The sequence below is a fragment of the Pseudophryne corroboree genome, chromosome 2 (genome assembly GCF_028390025.1).
Source record: "Pseudophryne corroboree isolate aPseCor3 chromosome 2, aPseCor3.hap2, whole genome shotgun sequence".
Taxonomy (NCBI): domain Eukaryota; kingdom Metazoa; phylum Chordata; class Amphibia; order Anura; family Myobatrachidae; genus Pseudophryne; species Pseudophryne corroboree.
This window is the reverse complement of record NC_086445.1, coordinates 388,610,252-388,632,008: the sequence shown is the minus strand read 5'-3', so window position 1 is coordinate 388,632,008 and position 21,757 is coordinate 388,610,252. Positions and strand designations below refer to the sequence as shown.

General features: G+C 44.1%; 1 protein-coding gene across 2 annotated transcripts in view; it reads right to left on the bottom strand.

Annotated features, from left to right (window-relative positions):
• The window catches only part of OCA2 (OCA2 melanosomal transmembrane protein), a 414,138-nt gene that overhangs the window by 181,199 nt on the left and 211,182 nt on the right, over positions 1-21,757 (bottom strand). For both annotated transcript variants that reach the window (XM_063953301.1, XM_063953302.1), the window contains 3 exons: positions 17,460-17,598; positions 15,570-15,702; positions 599-746 (listed from right to left, as the gene is read on the bottom strand). In XM_063953301.1, the coding sequence (XP_063809371.1) occupies positions 599-746; positions 15,570-15,702; positions 17,460-17,598 (420 nt within the window). The remainder of the gene's footprint in view (positions 1-598; positions 747-15,569; positions 15,703-17,459; positions 17,599-21,757) is intronic.

The window sequence follows — 21,757 nt, the reverse complement described above, 5'->3', positions numbered from 1 at the left end:
TGTTTTTCTGAGTCTAAGTGTGTGCTTTGTATGTAACCTTTGTTTGCAATTATGTTTGTCACAGGTGATTTTTTGTGTGCTCCGGTCCGGACGCTCCATGACGCCGCGGCTGGCGCCTCGTGATGACGTCATCAGTTGGACGGAGCGGGATGCGGCTGGCAGGAGGCGCCATGGACTGTCAGACGGAGTTAAAAGGGTGAGTAACACAATGTATTTTTATCCTGACGAAAATGTTATAATACACATTGAAACGTTGACTGCAACTTCCAGACTTGCTTGTCTGTTTTTTCCTGCGCCGTGAGTGCCGCCCAACTCTGCATTCTACATTGGACACAGCGCCTGCTGTAACCAGGGAGGGCACCGCCATATCCTGTGGATTCTATAAGTATTTGGGAATTGGGAGTGCCGTGAATTTGGCAAATATATATATATATATATATATATATATATATATATATATATATATATATAGACTGAATATATAGATTTTCTGTGTGTGTTATATTGTAAGAATACCGCGGTAGATTTAGAAAATCTGTACTACTGCACTTATTATTTTTACATTTTCCTACTACTAGTCTCACACCCATAAACATACCTTTGAAATGTTCTAAGCTTCTTCCTCAACAAGCTCTCCAAGGTCAATACTTTTTGCATTAATAGACATTTGACTGCAGTCTCTTCACGACTAGCAGGATTAATCCTTTGTGCAGTTAATTTCCAAACATGAATTTCATGTTTCATTTCTACAAGTCAAATAAAAAAATAAAAAAAATAACACAATGTAAACTAAAAGACATAAGGTTTCAAATTCATGTATGTTTTACCAGAAAATAACCTATGTAACATTATAGGCAACTGTTTATGTTCAGTTGCTGAAAGGCGGATGGGAGCCCAAATGCATGACCGCATTGAAAAATTTTCTTAAGTATGTAACTGCACCACCAGAAAAAAAAAATATTTCTCTGCTTATGAAGCTACTGGTGACTTCTTTATTGGCATTGTGAAATAGTGTTACAAATCGTACAATGTACAGATACACAGCTAAAACAGTGTCACAGATTAAAAATATTAAATGTATATCAGTTTGGGTTACCCTTCTCCTTTGTAGAACATGCAATGCATGCTCAGTGTATTAGCATCAACATAATGACCAGATGTTCTCCCATAGCTAGCAGGACAATCTTTCTCCAAAAGTAACAGTACAGTAAAGAAAGGTTCAGAGATAATTGCTCATGTTCACACTAATGCATCTCATACAGTAGGTGTTGCAAAGTAAGTGGCACAAATAGGTGGTTCCAGGTCAGCCTCAAAGTTCTTAATTGGAGGCTGGGGAAAGCTGCTGCTTGACCTGTGTTAGATTTGAGAATAAGGAACCTGCAAGTAAGCCATTTATTTGTGTTGAATGTGTAGTTCCTCGTCTTCCCACAGTTCTGTTAAACCTGTTATGCTGTAAGCATACCTCCCACCATGACCCTCTCCAGGAGGGACAGAATGCTCTGCTCCCAGACTTACCTCTTAATGTATGCTTGCCATCACCTGTGCCGAAACACCTTTCTAATCCATTAACCTGTTCAAAACAGTTGCCGGCAATCATACATTAAGAGAAAAGTCCAGAAGCAGAGTATTTTGTCCCACCTGGAGAGAGTCATATAGGGAGGTATGTGTAAGTAATGCTTAAGTTTGATTATGTTCAGGAAGTTATCAAGACACAAATGCTGCTGCTCTGCTAGTCTTTGTATTCCTATATGTGAATCACTCCGTTCCCAATACGTTACAACATGTACCATGTAAACCGGTACACTGCTGCCTTGAATGGATGAACCAGATAAATAAAAATGCTCAATAAACTGTGAAATTTAAACTTTACCCTGTGTTATCAAGAGATACATGCCCTTATAAGGCAGCCTCTGTCATTAGCCACCATCATGTAACTCATCTAGTTTATTCCAATATACCAGACCTCCTAATGAACATCCAGGCTCTGGGCTCACTAGCTCTCTTTTGTCATGTTTTATTGCTATTCACTGTAATCGTATCATTTAGAACAAGGGGAAAGCACTCTCGTCTTGGTAGGGGCACTCTTAGAAATTAAATAAAACTTTACTTTTGTTCTATTTAAACAAACTAATTTCTAACTAAATATTATAAAAGTTAAGTCCTATTTAATTTCAAAGAGTGCCTTTACAAAGGCAAGAGTGCTTTCCCCTTGTTCTGTATTCTAAACATTACTCTTGTGGGCACACCTCCACATAATATACTACTATCCAAAAAACCTACTGTATTGAATCCTCACAGTGGTATTTCATATACAATTTCTTTACATATAATTGAATAATCATGGTCTTGTCTAGTGCTCAGGTTTCCTCCTATCCCTTCAACCTTGTCTGAACAACCGTATCATTTTGTTGAGTTGTTAGCTGCCATTAACTATAATTGACCTGTAAATAGGAGCTGCTCATCCCAATGAATGTCATGCAGCTCCACTGTCCTATCCCACACTAAGCCGATTGGCTAATACCTTGTTGTTAATCAGGTCAGTCTCTAGTAACCACTCTTACAGATATGACAATCACCTACATACTATTAAGCCATTTTATGGGATAAATAATGGAGATTTTAGTACCTCATGAAAATATATGTTTCATATGAGGGTTTAAAAATGTCTGTTTCCAACCCAGACAATGGAGAAGGCTAAATGCTCAAAGAGGGGGGTGTTATTAATCCTTGGAGAGAGATAAAGTGGAGAAGTGGCCCATAGTAGCTTATCAGCTTCTGTCATTTATCTAGCACAGTTTTTGAAATTACATTTAGAAGCGGATTGGTTTCTCTCCACTTTATCTCTCTACAAGGCTTAATACATCCTGCCCACAGTGCCCAGAAGAATCTCTAAATTGCATTTCAGCAACTTGCTGCCAGGAACAAGGAGAAGCTGGTCTCCCAGAACATCCTAAGGACACTCCAAGCAGTGGCTTTCTGGGTTGCAGGATGTCATTTTAGCTACCCTGCATGCCAAATACATATGCCACCATCAGCTATTTTTCTCTGCACAGTGGCATCACTCACCAACGCTATATAAGAACACCAAAGTACAGCCCCAGACATCCTTATATTTATTAAGCACAAGTAAGACTAATAAAACCGGTGATGTAATTTTTATCTTTTTATACAATTGGTGTGCAAGGTCCCGTGAGACTGTGCTAGGCATATATTTTGCCTTTTCTTTGCTGATTAGAACACACCAGGAGACTCTGCTGAATAATTTGATACAAGACATATATCTGTGTGCAGCTGAGTCTCTGAGGGAGTGTGTACTAAGCCTTGGAGAGAGATAAAGTACCAGCTAGAGTATCAGCTCATAAATGCCATGTTACAGGCTGTGCTTGAAAAATGACAGGAGCAGATTGGCTGGTAATTTAACTCTCTCCAATTTATCACTCTCCAGGGCTTAGTACATCTGCCCACCAATCTGTATACAAAACGCTACGATGCAGCAGCCATTGCTCTTTTCCAATAAAAGCTCTGTTCTTCTCTATATACAGACTCAGTCACACACAATATACAAGTGCCTTAAATCAAATTAAATAAGTACAGTTTCCTGGTGCATCCTAGTAGCACTAGTTGTGACTAAGATTCATTTTCTGCAACAAAAAGCCCTCCGATGTTAGCAAAGCTGTACAGGAGCTGACAGATCACTCACGCCAGGCATCTCGCAATGTCTGGTATATTGAGCCTACATGTATAATGCGACATCTATACATACCATTTACAAGCATTTTCAGACACTTGGAAAACCTAGAAGGCCTGATTCAGAGCCACACAGATTTCCAATATCCATGGAGTTAAGCAATTGTTTGCTACTGTGTGTAACCATTGCACAGTGTACACACACAGGCACAGTTGCAATTTAGGCGCACAGTATCAGATAGGTCTTGGAAAAGTGCTGGGCATTCCTGGGCAATGACTGGGACAGGGCTGGCTCCAGGCATGTTCAAATAGAGTGTCCGCGCAGGGCGCCACCCTTAATGGGTGCCGCACGCTGCCTCCGCCATATTCCTGCCTGGAGCCAGCCTGCAGTGCCCCGGCCGCTTGTGTGCGCACTATGCAGCGCGCTGTGCAGCGCCGGCATCTGACGTCAGATGCTGGCACCGCGCAGCGTGCACACAGGAGTTTTGATCCGTCTGCCTACGCCCTCAGCAGGACTCCCCCTCCCGGCTCCCAGCACACCTGTGAGTGAATATCTGGTACTGTGGGGTCATAGCTGCACTGTGGGGGTATTTATGTATCTGGCACTGTGGGGGCATATCTGCACTGTGGGGGCATTTATGTTTCTGGCACTGGGGGCATATCTGCACTGTGGGGCATTTAGGTTTCTGGCACTGGGGGCATTTCTGTATCTGGCACTGTGGGGGCATATCTGCACTGTGGGGGCATTTATGTTTCTGGCACTGGGGGTATTTATGTATCTGGCACTGTGGGGGCATTTATGCTTCTGGCACTGTGGGCATTTATGTTTCTGGCACTGTGGGGGCATATCTGCACTGTGGGAGCATTTATGTATCTGGCACTGTGGGGGCATATCTGCACTGTGTGGCCATTTATGTATCTGGCACTGCTGGGAGGCATGTCACGTGTATCTGGCACTGCTGGGGGGCATGTCACGTGTATCTGGCACTGCTGGGGGGCATATCATGTAGTGTTCCCGCTAGGCGTCTGTGGCTAGGCAATGTGTCTCAGTGCTCTACCTGGCGCAATGTGTCTCAGTGCTCTGCCTGGCGTAATGTGTCTAGGAGGTTCTACCTGGTGCAATGTGTGTTAGCTGCAAAACTGTGTGGTGTAATGCGAATTGCCACTATTATGTGGCCACGCACCTTACCTACAGAGCAACGCTCTTACATTTTTGCTGCGCGCCCTGTCCATGCTTTGGCATGTAGGTAGGGGAGCACCAAGCATTACAGTATGTACATCATTTTGCTCTCCTAACTTAAAAATGTGCCCTCCTTGTGATCAGCACCCTGCCCTAAAAAGTGAACACTATCATGTGTAGCTGGCACTGCTGCGGGGCATGTCATGTGTAGCTGGCACTGCACATTATGTGTATCTGGCACTATACTGGAGACATTGTGTGTAAGGAACACTACTGTGGCTGTTCTGTGCAAGACTGCTAATTGTGTGCGTAGAGGGGGTGTGAAAATATATTTATTTATAGTTTGATAATATGAAATTACGAGGCCACGCAAATTTTTCTAGAGGCCACACCCACTTTCCCAGGAGGCCACACCTGCTTTTCCCGGAGCGCGCACCTTCGGCGCGCATAGAGTTTGAGGGGCGCTTTTACATTTTCTCGCTCAGGGTGCTAGTAGGTCTGGAGCCAGCCCTGGACTGGGAGGTGGCTAAACAGAAAGTCTGTCTTATGGGAATGTCATGAGCGCATCACTGAAGTGTTTGCATACTCAGATGCAGATGCTCAATCGCTAACTTTGGAGGCCATATTCAGTCATAGTGCTTGTGCAAGTTTTGATGGTGCAACAGATGATGGTATCTACAGTTGCTGAAAGTAGACACCTCAGTCCTTGCACATGTACAAAAGTACGCACAGGAAGTACATTGTAGCTGCATCTGCATAAAATTGCAGACGAATGGCTGTATGTGTGTCCACCTCACAATCGGGTTCAAAAAGAGGTACAAGAATGACACCTATTGGTTCCAATATCTCAATACCTACAATCATTTGCTCTCTCAGGTGGGTTGCAATGGTATTTTTTCCCCCAACACTGCCTTTTACATTTACTAATGAATTGAAAGAGATGAAGCGTCCTCCTTTGTACACCAGCAAGCGCTCAGTGATCCATGTAAACGTGATAACACTTGTTATGCATACCACAAAGTCAGTGGGTAACTGGCCTTATGTTGGACCACAGTGGAGATGGCACAAAGGAAATAATTGTTGAACGGTAAAACTTATGATTGACACATCTATATGTACTTACAGTACGTACTGATGAGGCTTAACATTAGACATAGAGCCATGCACTGTACAGTAAGTAGCTTTTCACATTAGTTGCTGCAAAATATAATTTACATTGATGCCTATAAATAGAAAAATAGCTTGTCACTACAAATCTAAAATACTTCTATGTTCTCTGCAAAAGCTCTCTATGTTTAGTAGCCTGACCATTACCCTTTCTGCTACAGTATGCACTGAAATTGATGAACAGTTTGAAAAAAAAAGAAGGCAAGAGGTTCGTATTTGGCAAGAAGCTGTACATCAATAATTCCCAGCAGATGGAGGGAAAAAAAAAGATCTACAGTATTTCTTCTAAGAATCAAATATTCTCTTTTTTATTTTATTTTACTTTACATTACAAGTCTGCTGTAGTTTAATTGAAAACTTTCATTCTTTTTACAACTTCGAACATTTACAATTCCACAAATATTCCTGTACGGTAATTGGCCTTGTTAAAAATAGAGTAGCACAGAATATAAAAATACAGAAATCAGCAAATGTTAGAGATGCAATTTAGTTTCCCTATTACTGATACAGCAGAGTTTTTGATTGCTAATCAGAAGAAATGTAGCTGGAAATGTTTTTGTTGATTGAAGTTGCTTTGCTACAATCTGTAGCAATGAACTACACCTGTACGCATTTCTGCAACCCCACTGTTCTGCATCCACGGGAAACACCTTCATATCCAACACACACAGTTTTGACTACGCTTACGTTAAAAAAAAAAAACTTTCTATGAAGTTATCAAAAGTCATTTGAATTGAGACAAAACTACAATTGAGTTTTCAATCACGATAAGTGTCAGGGCTTTCAAATAAAGTGTATTCTGTTTCTTGTAGATTCAGCATGTAATGCAGACTGCTGTTCAGAACAAAAACCACAAAGCACCAGCCTTCCCACATGAAGACCACTTTTTCAAGGTTTAAACCGAATGATTTACATGTTAATTTGGACAGGCACAGGATGTAAAGGAAAAGAAAATATGACTAGTAGCCATTTTGATGATCTGAGTGTCGACTAAGTGACTACGTACATACAGGACAGATCTCTGATAAGTATTAATGGGGTTATTCAGAGTTGTTAGCAAAGCAAAAAAGTTAGCAATTGGGCAAAACCATGTTGCACTGCAGGTGGGGCAGGTGTAACATGTGCAGTGAGAGTTAAGGCCCGTACACACTGGTCGATATATCGGCCGTTCTCTTGAACGGCCAATATATTGCGGGTCCGTTGGCCAGTGTGTACGGCCGATACGTCTGTGAACTCCGTCGTTCACATACGTATCGCGGATATACCGATATATTGGCGCGTCGCTGTGTGTGTACGGGGCGGTCGGCCGACCGCCCGTACACATGCTGCGGCAGCGATCGACAGCTGAACTGGGCGGGCGTGTGTACACGCCCGCCCAGTTCATGACGTCAGTCCCCGACAGATCGGGCAGTGTGTATGCACAACACACTGCCCGATCCATGTATAGATATATTTGCAGATCAATTGATCTGCAGATAGATCTATTAGTGTGTACCCACCTTTAGATTTGGGTGGGGTGTGTTCAAACTGAAAATAAGAATTTACTTACCGATAATTCTATTTCTCGTAGTCCGTAGTGGATGCTGGGGACTCCGTAAGGACCATGGGGAATAGCGGCTCCGCAGGAGACTGGGCACAAAAGAAAAGCTTTAGAACTACCTGGTGTGCACTGGCTCCTCCCCCTATGACCCTCCTCCAAGCCTCAGTTAGGATACTGTGCCCGGACGAGCGTACACAATAAGGAAGGATTTTGAATCCCGGGTAAGACTCATACAAGCCACACCAATCACACCGTACAACTCGTGATCTAAACCCAGTTAACAGCATGATAACAGAGGAGCCTCTAGAAAAGATGGCTCACTACAGCAATAACCCGATTTTTTGGTAACAATAACTATGTACCAGTATTGCAGACAATCCGCACTTGGGATGGGCGCCCAGCATGCACTACGGACTACGAGAAATAGAATTATCGGTAAGTAAATTCTTATTTTCTCTAACGTCCTAAGTGGATGCTGGGGACTCCGTAAGGACCATGGGGATTATACCAAAGCTCCCAAACGGGCGGGAGAGTGCGGATGACTCTGCAGCACCAAATGAGAGAACTCCAGGTCCTCCTCAGCCAGGGTATCAATTTTGTAGAATTTTACAAACGTATTTGCTCCTGACCAAGTAGCTGCTCGACAAAGTTGTAAAGCCGAGACCCCTCGGGCAGCCGCCCAAGATGAGCCCATCTTCCTTGTGGAGTGGGCATTTACAGATTTTTGGCTGTGGCAGGCCTGCCACAGAATGTGCAAGCTGATTTGTACTACAAATCCAACGAGCAATAGTCTGCTTAGAAGCAGGAGCACCCAGCTTGTTGGGTGCATACAGGATAAACAGCGAGTCAGATTTTCTGACTCCAGCTGTCCTGGAAATATATATTTTCAGGGCCCTGACGACGTCTAGCAACTTGGAGTCCTCCAAGTCCCTAGTAGCCGCAGGCACCACAATAGGTTGGTTCAGGTGAAACGCTGAAACCACCTTAGGGAGAAACTGAGGACGAGTCATCAATTCCGCCCTGTCCGAATGGAAAATCAGATAAGGGCTTTTACAGGATAAAGCCGCCAATTCTGACACGCGCCTGGCCCAGGCTAGGGCCAACAGCATGACCACTTTCCATGTGAGATATTTTAACTCCACAGATTTAAGTGGTTCAAACCAATGTGACTTTTTGGAACCCAAAAACTACATTGAGATCCCAAGGTGCCACTGGAGGCACAAAAGGAGGCTGTATATGCAGTACCCCTTTTACAACGTCTGAACTTCAGGGACTGAAGCTAGTTCTTTTTGGAAGAAAATTGACAGGGCCGAAATTTGAACCTTAATGGACCCCAATTTCAGGCCTATAGACACTCCTTGTGAAACATAAAAACAGCGCTAATAAAGAATCTAATAGACAGGTGTTTCCTTAAAATAAATTGCATACGTTTTAATAATATTCAACATATATATAAAAGAGAAAATTCTCACAAAGATAAACCATAAAAATATAGAGCCTCTATAGCCAGTCTCTGACCACCGACATTTTGATGTAAATATGCACACCTCTTGGTATTTAACAATGTCAACAGGATCCTTAAATATGCAGATATGTCCAATCTTGTGGTATAATTACCAGGATTACAGTGGATTGGCCGGGTATCCCACCTAGCGAAGATCCAGAGGCTATCTCCGATCCAACGCAGATGTTTTTGGTGGTTTTCCCTCTGTTAATTTTCCACGTCCATAGATTGAAAATATCCAAGATGGTATTATCTGCAGTGGTGTCCTGATGGTGGCTTTAGGGTGTCTGGGTCAAGGCTGGTTTCCTTACGCGTTTCGCTGGCGTTTGGCAGCTTTATCAAAGCCAGCGAAACTACACCACTGCAGATAATACCATCTTGGATATTTTCAATCTATAGAGGCTCTATATTTTTATGGTTTATCTTTGTGAGAATTTTCTCTTTTATATATATGTTGAATATTATTAAAACGTATGCAATTTATTTTAAGGAAACACCTGTCTATTAGATTCTTTATTAGCGCTGTTTTTATGTTTCACACGTTGTATTTGCAGTATATGAGAGATTGACTATCTCTCACCCTAACAGCAGCTTAGAGAACCAGCACAATCATAGCGCCAGAACTTGTATCAAGCAATTGATACAAATAATTTCTTTTTCCATAGACACTCCTGTTTGCAGGAAATGTAGGAATCGACCCAGTTGAATTTCCTCCGTCGGGCCTTACTGGCCTCGCACCACGCAACATATTTTCGCCAAATGCGGTGATAATGTTTTGCGGTTACATCCTTCCTGGCTTTGATCAGGATAGGGATGACTTCATCCGGAATGCCTTTTTTTCTTCAGGATCCGGCGTTCAACCGCCATGCCGTCAAACGCAGTCGCGGTAAGTCTTGGAACAGACAGGGTCCTTGCTGGAGCAGGTCCCTTCTTAGAGGTAGAGGCCACGGATCCTCCGTGAGCATCTCTTGAAGTTCCGGTTACCAAGTCCTTCTTGGCCAATCCGGAGCCACGAATATAGTGCTTACACCTCTCCATCTTATCAATCTCAGTACCTTGGGTATGAGAGGCAGATGAGGGAACACATACACTGACTGGTACACCCACGGTGTTACCAGAGCCTCCACAGCTATTGCCTGAGGGTCCCTTGACCTGGCGCAATACCTGTCGAGTTTTTCCCAACGGTTTATAATCATGTGGAAGACTTCTGGGTGAAGTCCCCACTCTCCCGGGTGGAGGTCGTGTCTGCTGAGGAAGTCTGCTTCCCAGTTGTCCACTCCCGGAATTGCTGACAGTGCTATCACATGATTTTCCGCCCAGCGAAGAATCCTTGCAGCTTCTGCCATTGCCCTCCTGCTTCTTGTGCCACCCTGTCTGTTTACGTGGGTGACTGCCGTGATGTTGTCCGACTGGATCAACACCGGCTGACCTTGAAGCAGAGGTCTTGCTAAGCTTAGAACATTGTAAATGGCCCTTAGCTTCAGGATATTTATGTGAAGTGATGTCTCCAGGCTTGACCATAAGCCCTGGAAATTCCTTCCCTGTGTGACTGCTCCCCAGCCTCGCAGGCTGGCATCCGTGGTCACCAGGACCCAGTCCTGAATGCCGAATCTGCGGCCCTCTAGAAGATGAGCACTCTGCAACCACCACAGGAGGGACACCCTTGTTCTTGGTGACAGGGTTATCCGCTGATGCATCTGAAGATGCGACCCGGACCATTTGTCCAGCAGGTCCCACTGGAAAGTTCTTGCGTGGAATCTGCCGAATGGGATTGCTTCGTAGGAAGCCACCATTTTACCCAGAACCCTTGTGCATTGATGCACTGAGACTTGGCTCGGTTTTAGGAGGTTCCTGACTAGCTCGGATAACTCCCTGGCTTTCTCCGGGAGAAACACCTTTTTCTGGACTGTGTCCAGGATCATCTCTAGGAACAGAAGACGAGTCGTCGGAACCAGCTGCGATTTTGGAATATTGAGAATCCAATCGTGCTGCCGCAACACTACCTGAGATAGTGCTACACCGACCTCCAACTGTTCCCTGGATCTTACCCTTATCAGGGAATCGTCCAAGTAAGGGATAACTAAAATTCCCTTCCTTCGAAGGAATATCATCATTTCGGCCATTACCTTGGTAAAGACCCGGGGTGCCGTGGACCATCCATACGGCAGCGTCTGAACTGATAGTGACAGTTCTGTACCATAAACCTGAGGTACCCTTGGTGAGAAGGGTAAATTTGGACATGAAGGTAAGCATCCTTGATGTCCCGAGACATCATGTAGTCCCCTTCTTCCAGGTTCGCAATCACTGCTCTGAGTGACTCAATCTTGAATTTGAACCTCTGTATGTAAGTGTTCAAAGATTTTAGATTTATAATCGGTCTCACCGAGCCGTCCGGCTTCGGTACCACAACAGTGTGGAATAATACCCCGTTCCCTGTTGCAGGAGGGGTACCTTGATTATCACCTGCTGGGAATACAGCTTGTGAAAGGCTTCCAAAACGGTCTCCCTGTCAGAAGGAGACATCGGTAAAGCCGACTTTAGGAAACGGCGAGGGGGAAACGTCTCGAATTCCAATTTGTACCCCTGAGATATCACCTGAAGGATCCAGGGGTCTACTTGCGAGTGAGCCCACTGCGCGCTGAAATTCATTGAGACGGGCCCCCCACCGTGCCTGATTCTGCTTGTAAAGCCCCAGCGTCATACTGAGGGCTTGGCAGAGGCGGGAGAGGGTTTCTGTTCCTGGGAACTGGCTGATTTCTGCAGCCTTTTTTCCTCTCCCTCTGTTACGGGGCAGAAATGAGGAACCTTTTGCCCGCTTGTCCATGAAAAGACTGCGCCTGATAATACGGCGTCTTCTCATGTTGAGAGGCGACCTGGGGTACAAACGTGGATTTCCCAGCTGTTGCCGTGGCCACCAGGTCTGAAAGACCGACCCCAAATAACTCCTCCCTTTAATAAGGCAATACTTCCAAATGCCGTTTGAAATCCGCATCACCTGACCACTGTCGTGTCCATAACCCTCTACTGGTAGAAATGGACAACGCACTTAGACTTGATGCCAGTCGGCAAATATTCCGCTGTGCAACACGCATATATAGAAATGCATCTTTTAAATGCTCTATAGGCAAAAATATACTGTCCCTATCTAGGGTATCAATATTTTCAGTCAGGGAATCCGACCACGCCAACTCAGCACTGCACATCCAGGCTGAGGCGATTGCTGGTCGCAGTATAACACCAGTATGTGTGTAAATACATTTTAGGATACCCTTCTGCTTTCTATCAGCAGGATCCTTAAGGGCGGCCATCTCAGGAGAGGGTAGAGCCCTTACAAGCGTGTGAGCGCTTTATCCACCCTAGGGGGTGTTTCCCAATGCACCCTAACCTCTGGCGGGAAAGGATATAATGCCAATAACATTTTAGAAATTATCAGTTGTTATCGGGGGAAACCCACGCATCATCACACACCTCATTTAATTTCTCAGATTCAGGAAAACTACAGGTAGTTTTTCCTCACCGAACATAATACCCCTTTTTGGTGGTACTCGTATTATCAGAAATGTGTAAAACATTTTTCATTGCCTCAATCATGTAACGTGTGGCCCTACTGGAAGTCACATTTGTCTCATCACCGTCGACACTGGAGTCAGTATCCGTGTCGGCGTCTATATCTGCCATCTGAGGTAACGGGCGCTTTAGAGCCCCTGACGGCCTATGAGACGTCTGGACAGGCACAAGCTGAGTAGCCGGCTGTCTCATGTCAACTGTCTTTTATACAGAGCTGACACTGTCACGTAATACCTTCCAACAGTTCATCCACTCAGGTGTCGACCCCCTAGGGGGTGACATCACTATTACAGGCAATCTGCTCCGTCTCCACATCATTTTTCTCCTCATACATGTCGACACAAACGTACCGACATACAGCACACACACAGGGAATGCTCTGATAGAGGACAGGACCCCACTAGCCCTTTGGGGAGACAGAGGGAGAGTTTGCCAGCACACACCAGAGCGCTATATATATACAGGGATAACCTTATATAAGTGTTTTTCCCCTTATAGCTGCTGTTTTATTTAATACTGCGCGTAATTAGTGCCCCCCCTCTCTTTTTTAACCCTTTCTGTAGTGTAGTGACTGCAGGGGAGAGACAGGGAGCTTCCCTCCAACGGAGCTGTGAGGGAAAATGGCGCCAGTGTGCTGAGGAGATAAGGCCGCCGATAAGGGGGCGGAGCCTATCTCCCGTTTTTCTATGTATTCTGGCAGGGGTTAAATGCATCCATATAGCCCAGGAGCTATATGTGATGCATTTTTTGCCATCCAAGGTGTTTTTTATTGCGTCTCAGGGCGCCCCCCCCCCAGCGCCCTGCACCCTCAGTGACCGGAGTGTGAAGTGTGCTGAGAGCAATGGCACACAGCTGCAGTGCTGTGCGCTACCTTGTTGAAGACAGGACGTCTTCTGCCGCCGATTTTCCGGACCTCTTCTGGCTCTGTAAGGGGGCCGGCGGCACGGCTCTGGGACCCATCCATGGCTGGGCCTGTGATCGTCCCTCTGGAGCTAATGTCCAGTAGCCTAAAAAGCCCAATCCACTCTGCACGCAGGTGAGTTCGCTTCTTCTCCCCTTAGTCCCTCGATGCAGTGAGCCTGTTGCCAGCAGGTCTCACTGAAAATAAAAAACCTAAAACTAACTTTTCACTAAGCAGCTCAGGAGAGCCACCTAGTGTGCACCCTTCTCGTTCGGGCACAAAATCTTAACTGAGGCTTGGAGGAGGGTCATAGGGGGAGGAGCCAGTGCACACCAGGTAGTTCTAAAGCTTTTCTTTTGTGCCCAGTCTCCTGCGGAGCCGCTATTCCCCATGGTCCTTACGGAGTCCCCAGCATCCACTTAGGACGTTAGAGAAATACTGTATACATTGCAGTTTAAAAATAAAGCAGCCAGTATTTACCATGCACAGAAACAATATAACCCACCCAAATCTAAATATCTCTGCACGTTACATCTGCCCACCTGCAGTGCAATATGATTTTACCTAATTGCTAACTTTTTTGCTTTGCTAACAACTTTGAATAACCCCCTAAGACAGCAATTGCTGCAGCATTACAGTGCTAGCAAACAGTGGGTATGACGAGATCAGACTACAGTACATGAGCCATTGAGCTGTAATAAGTACAATAAATAAATAAATATATATATATATATATATATATATATATATACACACACACACACACACACACACACACACACACATATATATATACACACATATATACATATATATATATACATACATACATACGTACTGTATGTATATATATATATAAATAAACAATATAATCCACAATTATTATTGTCTGGGAGCAGAAGTGCTGGGTCCCCTTAGTTACCAGGACAGAAGGCAGATGCTACTCTGATAGTAACCCCACTGCAGCCTATCTACAGAATTTAGTGGAAAGTTTCAAGATTGGAATCATTTACATGAATATCTAACCCAGGCATTCCCAACCTTGGTCCTCAAGGCACACTAACAGTCCAGATTTTAGTTCTATCCATGCTTGAGTACAGGTGGCTTAATTAGTTCCGCAGTTATTTTGATTTAACCATTTGTGATGAAGTCTGGATAACACTAAAACCTTGACTGTTGGTGTGCCTTGAGGACCGAGGTTGGGAATGCCTGATCTAACCCATACCTCCAAACTTCTGGCACCTGCAGTTTGGGACCCTTGTGGTCCTACAGCATGCATCACCCTAAAAGGTGGTGTGGCCTGGGGTGAGTGGGTGTGGCCTTCCGCAGCAACATTATAGGTGGACACATCTGTATTGATTGGTTGGTATTTTATCTCTCTCCACTTTGTCGCCAAGCTTTGATAAATCTGCTCTATACTATGCAGCACATACAGTATGAATTTATTATTTTATATTTTTGCAAAGTACTTTCCAAACACGACTAAGACCTATAGAAAAAATATATTTTAATCAGGAAAGAAGGCAATGGGGTTGCCGAAATGGCAGAACTTACAGATGTGTCCTCCCTCAGCTTGACCGCCACGACTATTCATACCCACGTGCGACTCATTCACAGAAACGTAAACACCATGCAAACTTAGGGATCGCAGTTGTGTATGCAGTGCCCGCACACATTTGCAGGCATACCACTGGTGCAATCGACCCGTGATAGTCATGGATAGCGGCAAAGATGGAGGACTCATCTGTAATTTGCCTGTGTCATCTATGCTACTTACTTTGTGGAAGGTACTAAAACTCTAAGGTTTCTAAAAAACAGAGTGCCATTTGTATACATGCACCATATATGTAATGTATATATAAAATACGTTTGTGTGTTTATATATTAGAGACGATATCGTGGTCATTTGTTTAATCTCAGTACTTAAGAATACTTTTTTTCAGCTACTGTATTGTGTACAAAATATTTATAGTGTCACAGGATGTTTTACTAGAAAATTAAAAAACAACTCTCATTGACTTACCAACAATTTCAATGGGCTCCTTATTGTAAAGTTTTTTGTTCCAATACAAGATTCGGAGAAATGGGAAAGATACCAGCAGAACCAGACAAATTCCTGGAAACATATGACCGGTGAAACCAGCAAAGTCCAATCCCTAGTCAAAAGAAAAAAAAACCATAGGTTAGAAGGGTTATAAAAATCAGGAGTATGGGAAACTTGCATATAATTTGTTGTAGTATTGCTAAAATGTCATCTAGGGACTCATTGATATATTTTGGCTGAGTCATAAAAAAAATATAATTTTAATAAAAATCTGGCCTGAACATTTACAATTAAGAAAAAAAATGTGTATAAGCTGCGCTACTACTGTGGCTATTATGTGTAAGGGGCACTACTACTGTGGGCATGTGTATATGAAGCTCTACTACTGTGGGCATGTGTATATGAAGCTCTACTACTGTGGGCATGTGTATATGAAGCTCTACTACTGTGGGCATGTGTATATGAAGCTCTACTACTGTGGGCATGTGTATATGAAGCTCTACTACTGTGAACATTATGTGTATAAGCAGCATTACGACTGTAGGCATTATGTGTAAGGGGTACTACTGTGTGTTGTAATGTGAATAAAGGACACTACTATACAGTGTAATATAAATCAAGGGTACTAGGAGCGGTGTATCGTGAAAAAGATTGTGCTACTATATGGCGTAATTTAAAATGGGTGCACTATTGTGCTGCCATGCCCCTTACTTGTGAGACCACATCCCATTCTTTTGGCACGCCAGCTGTCCCTTTGTAAAGTATGGGAGGGTGCAAATTTATAGTTTACAGGGGGGCACTGAACACTCTAGCACTGGCCTTCATCATGAAGGTAAATAGAAGAGGAAGATACTGTATATTACTACTTATGTGAAGCAGACAATCCCAGATTTAAAGTTAATCTTTCTGCAGTTAAAAAAAAAAAACAGTTGGAAAAAAATTACACTGTCGCTGACAATGTCACATTCCACCTACGTTCACTGACATACTTATCTGGCTTTGTGAAACAAGCAATAGTCTTATGTCTACTGTACACAAAATGGCTCACTTACTTTGCAAGATCAAAATGCAAGACCGAAGACATTTTATATCTAAACCCAAATAAAAATATACCTACTGTAAACCATTAAACGCTTCTTGCAAACGTACTACTACATTAATATGGCTGATATTGGCAAATCTTATTTTACGTTTCATGAAAAACTGAGCTTTACCAGGGACAAAAAGTACATTATATGGTGGGTGGCCATATAGTGGATTATAATTTATAATGAACGTGGTTTGTGATAGCCTAAATGTATGTTACACAATGGGCATGTAAAAATGTACTCTACATTGAAAGAATTTACAATATTGTGTTGTCATGGGCAGAATTCCTGCATTTAAAAAAGTAAATTTGAACTATGCAATTCTCAATATAGATCAAAAGATATAAGTAACAGCACAATATTCCCAACAGTGCTGAAGATGTCACCAAAAATGATAGCTATCAATGCTTCTAATACAGTGTTATACAAAGAGCATTACTCCTAGTATAACCATCCTATTTAAAAAATAAATAAATAAACAAATAAATACAGAAAAAAACAACAACTCTAATTGTTAATTATTATAAACTTCAAGGTAACATGCAGTATGCTAGCTTAATAAAAGAAAATCCTAAATTGAAGCATCACAATTTTTTTATTTAATGGCTGAGAACAGTTAAGTTGCTGGTTTTCAAATGACGGCTTTACTTCACTTCTGGAGGAAAAAGAAAGCCTTCAAATAATACACATGACGCTTTTAAAAGGACACAGGAATTAAATGCTAAGTTTTTGGTAAAACTTATTATAGTTTCAGTATTAGTAATAGTAATGTCTTACTTACCACCTTCCTCAGCTCCTGGTTGGAAACAATTATTACATTAGGTGGATCCCCAACAGCGGTAGCAGCTCCTCCAATGTTTGTGAAGATTACTTCAGCGATTAGAACATGTCTTGGATCAAGGTTGAGAACTTCACACAACCTAAAATATATATGAAGAAACCACTAACAATCATTAAGACTTAAGCAGGTAGGTTTTAAATTACATTTTTATTCCATTTGCATGCTAAAATCACTGATTAACTGAGAATGGCACAATGCAGAGTGCGAGACAACTCAATCTTCAATAATGATGTTCAAAGAAGAGGAGAAAAATGTGTTTTAGGTAAAATGATCATGACCAATGGCATTTTATAATTACCGAAGTCCCCCCTCCAAAGTATTTTTGCAGATTCAGCGTACTTTCATTTACAGATTTGCTTGGGGATTCAGTTACTATCACCAACTTCTTCTACTAGAACTACTTGGTCACCAGATACCGAAACGGTCAGCTTGAACGAGTTATAGGGACAGATCTCTCCTCTGGTGGTTACACCAGGTGGGCAGATTTATCAAAGCTTGAAGAAAGAAATATACATTATGGTAAGAACTTACCATTGATAACGGTATTTCTCCTAAGTCCACAGGATAACATTGGGATATGATGAAGCAACAGCGGATTTGCCCCAATCGGTCAAAACTTTTCGACCTCCCAGCATGCAATGAGCCCGTCCATATATCCCCGCCACCTGGCTCAGGCAAATCAGTTGTATTCCCAAAGCTCAAGATAGGAGCATCATAGATAGCCCTAATCAGGCAAGAAGAACACACATACACACCCTTCCGTACAAGAAGGAAGAGGTTAGTGAGTAAACGGATCCTCAAATCAGGTGCGTCAGTGTGGGATCCCTGTGGACATAGGAGAAATATCGTTATCAATGGTAAGTTCTTACTATAACGTATATTTCTGTCAGGGTCCACAGGTTATCCACAGGATAGCATTGGGATTTCCCAAAGCAATTTAGTGGTGGGGACACTCCTGATTGGACAGGAGAATCCTTTGCCCGAATTCAGCATCATGAGAGGCAAAGGTATCCATAGCATAATGTCTAATGAATGTGTTAATGGAAGACCATATGGCTGCCTTACATATCTGTTCTACTGAAGTACCACGTTGTGCTGCCCATGATGGACCTACCTTACAAATAGAGTGAACAGAGACATTAGCCGGAACAGGGAGATCAGCTTGAGAATATGCTTCTGAAATTGTCATCTGAAGCCACCGTGCCAGTGTCTGTTTATCACCAGGCCATCCTCTCTTGTGAAATCCGTAGAGAATGAAGAGAAAATCTGTCTTTATTATGGCACTGCTACGATCTACGTAGATCCTTAAGGCACGGAACACGTCCAGCGATGCATCTCCCGCAGACAGACACGGTACCTGGAAAGCCAGGACTACAATTTCTTTGTTAAGGTGGAATTTAGACACCACCTTAGGAAGATACCCAGATCTAGTTCTGAAAACTGCCTTATCGTGATAAAAAAAGAATTAGAAATGGGGAACGACATGACAATGCCCCTAAATCTGACACTCTTCTAGCAGATGCCATGGTTAGTAGAAAGAGAACTTTAGCTGTCAACCATTTAAGATCCACTTTATTAAGTGGTTCAAATGGGGCAACTTGAAGGGCCTTTAGAACTAAACTTAAGTCCCAAGGCACTGTAGGAGAAACAAAAGGAGGTTGAATGCGCAGCATTCCCTGGAAAAAAGTATGCGCATCCTGTAAGTTGGCAATTTTCTTTTGGAACCGTACAGTCAATGCTGACACTTGCACTCTAAAGGAAGCCACCTACAAACCTTTATCCATTCCTGCCTGAAGGAATGCTAAAACCCTGGAAACTCTGAAAGACTTATGGTCCATTTTCCATATACTGCACCAATGAATATAGGTTTGAAATATTCGGTGATAAATGCAAGCTAAGGAAGGTTTTCTTGCTCTGAGCATTGTTTGAATTACCTGTTGTGAGAATCCTGTTGACTTCAGTATAGAGGTTTTAAGAGCCACGCCGTCAAAGACAGTCGATCCAGATGTCTGTGATAACAAGGACCCTGCATCAGTAGATCTGGATGTTGTGGGAGCAGGAGTGGAGCATCCATCGACATTCTCTGCAGATCTGTGTACCAATGCCTTCTGGCCCAAGCTGGAGCTATTAGTATCACGGCACCCTTTCCTTGCTTTATCTTTCTCACCACCCTGGGTAATAGGGTGATTGGAGGAAACACATAAGCCAGATGAAAGTCCCATCTCACCGACAGGGTATCCACAAAGATCTCTCTGGGATCCTTTGTTCTTGACCCATATGCGAAAACTTTGTTGTTCTGATGGGACGCAATGAGATCTATCTCTGGCAACCCCCACTTGTCTACTAGAGTCTGGAAGACCTCTGGGTGTAGAGCCCATCCGCTTGCCTGAATGGCGTGTCGACTGAGAAAATCAGCTTCCTAATTTAGGACTCCCAGAACGAACACTGTGGACAAGACTGTATGATGAAGTTCTGCCCACTTTATGTGACTTACCTCCTTCATCGCCTTTTGGCTGTGAGTTCCTCCCTGATGGTTGAGGTACGCTACTGCCGCTGCATTGTCTGAGCAGATCTGAACTGGTTTTCCCCAAAGTATGTCCTTTGCCTGAATCAGTGCCATGTATATGGCCCGAAGTTCCAATATATTTATTGGCAGGCAACCTTCTTCCTTGGTTCATTGCCCCTGGAAACACAACCTTCCTGACACGGTTCCCCAGCCCTGTAGATTGGCATCTGTGGTCAGAATTTCCCAATCTGGTATCCAAAAGGGTCTCCTCTTGTCCAGCTGGCATGTCTGTAGCCACCAGGCTAATGACCTTCTTACTTCTATCGTAAGAACCATAGTCTGCGTTTTTATCATCTGATGCAACCCATTTCATTTGGCAAGAATCAGATGTTGCAGAGGCCTTGTATCACTGACCTGGTCTGGAAGTGCTGTGGACTCGGGGCTTCTTCCGGTGACCGGGAAGAGAAACCACTACTGGGTCGCAGCAGAGATGGCCGGATGTAGGTCTTCCTCATGCAGGATTAGGATGGTAGGCAGAAGGCACGGGTGGACGCTTGAAGGTCTCCTGAAAGACAAGACTTGTAAAGGTGCTGATGAATTGGTGGAGAGTACCAAAAGCTCACTGTGAGCGATGTTGTAGTGCTAGAGGCACTGAGGTGCTAGAGGCACTGAAATGCTAGAGGTACTGAGGTGTTTGAAGGCGCTGAGGCGCTTAGAGACGCTGAGGCACTTGGAGGCACGGAGGTGCTGGAGGCATGAAGGTGCAGAGGCACGGAGGTGCTGGGGCACGGAGGTGCTAAGGCACAGAGGTGCTGGAGGCACGGAGGTGCTGGAGGCACGGAGGTGCTGAGGCATGGAGGTGCTGAGGCACGGAGATGCTGGAGCACGGAAATGCTGAGGCACGGAGGTGCTGAGGCACGGAGGTGCTGAGGCACAGAGATGCTGGAGAACGGAAATGCTGAGGCACAGAGATGCTGAGGCATGGAGGTGCTGGAGGCACGGAGCTCTGGAGATCACAGGTACAGTAGTAGTAGCGATGATACTCAGGCCGGGCAGAGCTCCGGCGTCTGAATTTGTACTTCCCGCCAGCACCTGATTGGAGGAGTGCTGATGACGTCACCCGTCCCCAGTGAACATCGGGCGCACCCATGACGTCCACACTATGGGCGCCGGACGGAGTGCCGGGAGGCAGAGACCGCCAGCGAGGACAACCGCCCGGACAGCCAGCACCCCCGGAGAGACAAGCCCGGCGGCCGCGGCGGCGGTATGACAGTACTCCCTCCTCTAGGAGTGGCCCCTGGACACTTTCCTGGCTTCGTAGGATGTCTAGAATGGAAAATCCGGATTAGTCGAGGAGCCGAGACCTCAGAAGCCTTTTTCCAACTTCTCTCCTCAGGACCGTACCCTTTCCATTCCACCAGACATTGTAGATTCTTGTGAAGGTAACGAGAGTCCAGAATTGCTTTGATCTCGAAGTCTGTTCCTGTTTCAGCTTCCACTGAGGTGGGGCTAGAGGACTTTGAATGAAAACGATTAAGGACGAGAGGGCGAAGAAGAGAAACATGGAAGGCATTTGGAATACGTAGGTGAGAAGGTAAACCCAACTTACAGACCACAGGATTCAGGACTTGTAGCACAGGGTAAGGACCGATGAATCTTGGAGCAAACTTCATAGTGGGCACCTTCAACCGGAGATTACGTGTGGACAGCCATACCCTATCACCAACCTTGT